Source organism: Penaeus vannamei, chromosome 24, assembly GCF_042767895.1.
Source record: "Penaeus vannamei isolate JL-2024 chromosome 24, ASM4276789v1, whole genome shotgun sequence".
NCBI lineage: Eukaryota > Metazoa > Arthropoda > Malacostraca > Decapoda > Penaeidae > Penaeus > Penaeus vannamei.
The window spans coordinates 23,147,902-23,152,869 of record NC_091572.1 but is presented as its reverse complement, the minus strand read 5'-3'; the positions used below and the strand labels follow the sequence as shown (position 1 = coordinate 23,152,869).

General features: G+C 40.8%; 1 protein-coding gene across 1 annotated transcript in view; it reads left to right on the top strand.

Annotated features, from left to right (window-relative positions):
* The first annotated feature begins 4,312 nt into the window (after positions 1–4,312).
* Positions 4,313–4,968, top strand: part of LOC113803545 (probable acyl-CoA dehydrogenase 6) — a 7,310-nt gene continuing 6,654 nt past the window's right edge. The window contains exon 1 of the mRNA XM_027354330.2: positions 4,313–4,524. Within this exon, the coding sequence (XP_027210131.2) occupies positions 4,354–4,524 (171 nt within the window). The 5' untranslated portion in view covers positions 4,313–4,353. The remainder of the gene's footprint in view (positions 4,525–4,968) is intronic.

The following is a 4,968-nucleotide window of genomic DNA, read 5'->3' as shown; positions in this document are numbered from 1 at the left end:
CTTTATAATTTGTTGTTAAAATGCTTAAAAACATATAACATCCTATTGAACAACTTTGTAGGCTTTGCTGCGGACGGAGCCTCCAATATAATGGAGAACGTCAACAGTTTGACGAGCAGGCTTAGAAAAGAACTGCCAGGAGTTGTAATTATTAAATTGTATCGCACAGTATTCATCTATGTTCAAGTGCGGCCGCCAAAACGCTTCCTCAATGTTGTGAGGACTTGATCCATAATGTGTACAACTTATTTTGTCATTGCGCAAAAAGGAAGTACGAGTTCCGGGAGTACCAGCTATTCTGTGAATTAAAACCGCACAAAATGCTCCATCCTTGTGCAACCAGGTAGTTATCTTTGGAAAAGGCAGTAAATAGAGTATCAACACATTGGGGGCCCCTTAAATTGTATTTTGATAAAATTTGGATAGAGGAAAAGCTAACAACAGTACAGAAAATTCACAGAGCACTACATGAAAAATATATTTTTGCATATTTAACATTTCTTCAGTACATATTGTCACATCTCAATAGCATCCCCCCCAATCCCTTGCCCGTTGTTGTCGTGTGTGTGTGTGGGGGGGGGGGCTTAGGAGACGAAGACGAGACCCAATACAGGTATCTCCCCTGCCATTAAAGCCATCAAAGAACGCATCCCTATTACCTTCACCCTATCCTCTGATGAGTCCTATAATGCTCCTTTTTCTTCTTCTGAACTCAACGCTGCATTACAGTCGTGCCGCAACACTCATGAAGGCCCTGATGGCATTCACTTTAGTATGCTCCGACACCTCCCATCTTATTCTCTATCCTTCCTTTTAACTATTTTCAACCTCATATGGACGTCAGGAAATTTTCCTTCTCATTGACGAGATGCTCTTATCCTATCTTTCTTAGAACCCAATAAATCAGGTACCCTACCCCAAGCTCTAACTAGCTGCTTGTGCAAACTACTAGAACGAATGGTTAACTTCCGCTTAATGTGGTATCTTGAATCTCATAATCTCCTTTCCCCTTCCCAGTTTGGTTTCCGACGTGCCCGAAGTACAGCAGACCCACTTGCCCATTTCGAGACATATATTACATCGGCATTTGCACGCCATGAATCCGTATTAGCCATATTCTTTGATCTAGAAAAAGCATATGATACCACATGGCGATACCATATCCTCCAACAATTGTCCTTAGGTTTACGTGGAAACATGGGCGTTTTCATCAAATCCTTCCTTTCTAAACGTACTTTCCAGGTCAAAATTGCCTCTTCCACGTCATCATCCTTTCCTCAATTCGAAGGCGTCCCACAAGGAAGTGTACTTAGTACCGCTTTATTCCTTTTTGCTGTAAATGACATAGCCTCAGTTCTACCACCAGGAGCCCGGGCATCACTATATGTTGATGACTTAACCATCTATACATCTGGCACATCCATACCAGATCTGTCAATTCCTCCAGTCTGCAATAACATCAGTAACTTCTTGGGCCACCAACCATGGCTTTCGCTTCTCTACCTCTAAATCTTTCCCCATCCTTTTCTCTCGGTCACGTACGGTTCCCAAACCCCCACTCTTCTTGTATAACGCTCCACTCCAATACCGTTCTTCTGGCAAATTCTTAGGCGTTATATTTGATTCCAAATTGTCCTGGCGAGACCATATCTTGTACATCAAAGAAAAAGATCAACGCCGCCTCCGAATCTTACAAACTCTTTCACACCTCTCCTGGGGCTCAGATCGCAAAACTCTCCTCCATCTTCATGTTACCTTGATTCTCTCCACTCTAGATTATGGATGCCATATCTACTCCTCTGATCAACCTCTCTTCTTGCTCATCTTGATACAATCCACCACAGCGGTCTCCGCTTAGCCCTAGGCACCTTCCGCTCCTCTCCAGTTGAGAGCCTATATACTGAATCTGGCATGCCGTCCCTCTCTCGACGTCGAGCACTTCTCTCTCTTCGATGCTATGCTCGATTTCACCAATTTTCCCTTACCAAACTAACTATTCCACAATCCTTACTTCATACCTTTACCTCTTCTCCACGTTTACCAACTCCTCTCCCCGTACGCATGGATACCCTCCTCTTCCATTCCCCCTTTCCTCACCTCCGACCTCTCCCACTTTCTGTCCATTCCATTCCTTCATGGCTTATACCTAACCCCTGTATTTGCTCCTCAGTTTTCCCTGACCCACCAAAATCAGATATTCCCCCCTCTATCCTTCTCACTCATTTCCTTGACCATGTCTCCATTCATTCCTCCAGCATTCATGTTTACACTGACGGTTCCAAATCCATCTCAGGAGCTGGATTCGCAGTAACATTCCCAAACTGCACTTTCAAATACACCCTCCCTCCTGAATCTAGTGTCCTTACTACAGAACTATATGCACTCCTTTTTGCCTTAAGACGCATATACTCATCCCCCTCTTCCTCTTTTACTATCTTTACACTCGACCAATCCCCTTGTCTGTAAGATCCAGAACTGGTTGTTCTATCTATCCACACGTCACAAATATGTCAGATTTTGCTGGGTACCCAGCCATGTTGGAATCCCTGGCAATGAACAGGCAGATACTCTTGCACGCTATGCCGCAATGTCCACATCACCTCAAATACGCTTCTCACATATTCCAACTACGGGTTATTATCCCCACTTTAAAACCTTCTTGTATACCCGATGGCAATCATTTTGGTCAAGACTCCACAACAATAAATTACATATTGTAAAATCATCAATCTCCTCTTGGTCAGCTCCATTTCACAAAAACAGACGTTGGGAGACGGTCCTCGCACGCTTACGTATTGGCCACACTCGCCTAACACACGCCTGTCTAATGTCACGCTCAGACCCGCCCCTCTGTCCTCTATGTAACGTCCCTCTTTCAGTTCCACACATTCTCTTGTCCTGTCCACGCTTTAATACAGTACGTACCTCTGCATTTCCACACTTATCCTCCCTTCACCGACCCCCAACATATCGGACATCCTTACAGAATCCCACACCTTCTGTCTTGACAACCTGTTCTCCTTCCTCAGACGCATAAATATCCTTCACTTGATCTAACTCCCTTACCTAAACCACCATAACCTTTTCCCCCATCTTCAACCTTTCAACACTACTCTAGATAGTTGACACATAGCAACTATCACCTGACATCCCCCTTTGCCATACCTTCCTATAGTGCTATATGACCTTAGATGTCTATCACATTTATTTTAGCCATTAACCATTAACCATCTCAATAGCATTAACGTAATTTTTCAGTCACAAGGTCCAACTATTCATCTTTTGAGCATAATTTTTTTTTAATACAAGAGACTCTTCAACTGCTTTTGTTACCAAGATGTATTAGCCAAAGTGCATGTGAGTGAAATTGACCCAGCTAATGGCACGTACCACAAACCTCTTAATCAGATGTGTACCTTGGGTTGGCAATGATAGATCTTTTAAGCAAGTCCCAATATTTAGAAGGTGATACCATATCCATCATCAGAAACAGGTGCAGATTATTCTTGATTGAAGCTTGTGCTCAGATTTAAAAAAAAAAAAAAAAAAAAAAAAAAAAAAAAAAAAAAAAAATTGACATGAACACACTATGGAAATCTGTGTCCTACCTGCATCAAAAAAAACATCTTGGGCCTTAATTTCATAACAACCGTAACATCACTAAATGAATTAATGAAAGAAGTGCGTGGAATTAGTGATAATTGTGAAAAACAAAAGGTTGATGACCAATGGCAGGATATCATTTAGCACACATTTCCCGAGAATATGGATATAAAGGAAGTGCAGAAAGATGCTGAAATTTTTTACCAAAAGCTTCTAAGTATTGAAGATTATTTTGGAAATAAAAAATATAAGAATTTAGGTAAATTTGCGCTCGAAGTTTTATCACTTCCATGTTATAATGCTGACGCCGAGAGTCTATTTTCACACTATAGTTTGATCAAAAGGAAGCATCGGAATGGCCTTAAATTAGAAACAATTAAATTTTTAATTCACTTTAAAGACTACAATAAGAACTGCAGTCATAATGGTCAGTTTGAACCAAATCTTGAAATGTTATTATCAGTAAAAAAAAATGATTGTATCTGTATTCTGTGAATACATTTTATGATGTTTTGTTGTTGTACTTGTTCGTTGTTGTTCTTGTTTGTTGTTGTTCTTGTTTGTTATTACACTTGTTTGTTTCCTAGTAAAATGTGGTTTATTTAACATTCTTCATTATCACAGTCCCTTTCTAAAATACACTAGTATTGGCTAAAATTCGGAGATTGTATCGTTTTCTCTTCGTCGAAAACAAAGAAAACTGACGGAGACTCGAGACCGGAGTTTTGTCCAGCACTGGAAGGTGGAAGGATGGCGCTGCTTGGCAAAAGTTCCCTGCTTTTCTCGCGTACAATTATTGCTACTGGCAGACGAGGGTTGTATAGATCATTATCTACAGTTACAAACAACAGCACGAAAACCAAGATACAAGATGGATATTATGACCAAGAACACCAGGAACTTCAAAGGTCTTTAATAAAAGTGAGCCAAAGGCCACAAGTTTATACTGACATGAATTAGTCCATCGTTGTCATGGCTGTATGTAATGCACTCTGGCAAAATCAAACTATCTCTACCTCATATATATATATATATATATATATATATATATATATATATATATGTGTGTGTGTGTGTGTGTGTGTGTGTGTGTGTGTGTGTGTGTGTGTGTGCGTGTGCGTGTGTGTGTGTGTGTGTGTGTGTATGTGCGTGTGCGTGTGCGTGTGCGTGTGCGTGTGTGGGTGCGTGTGCGTGCGTGCGTGCGTGTTTTTTTTTCATGACTGTCAACCTTCATGGCTGTTTACTCTAATATATAGGCATAGGTTATCGAACTAAGTTGAAATTATGCTGCAAAAAAAAAAAAAAAAAAAAAAAAAAAAAAATCTTGGGCCCAAATAGCAGGGGAAGGCATAAAATGCACCAGGG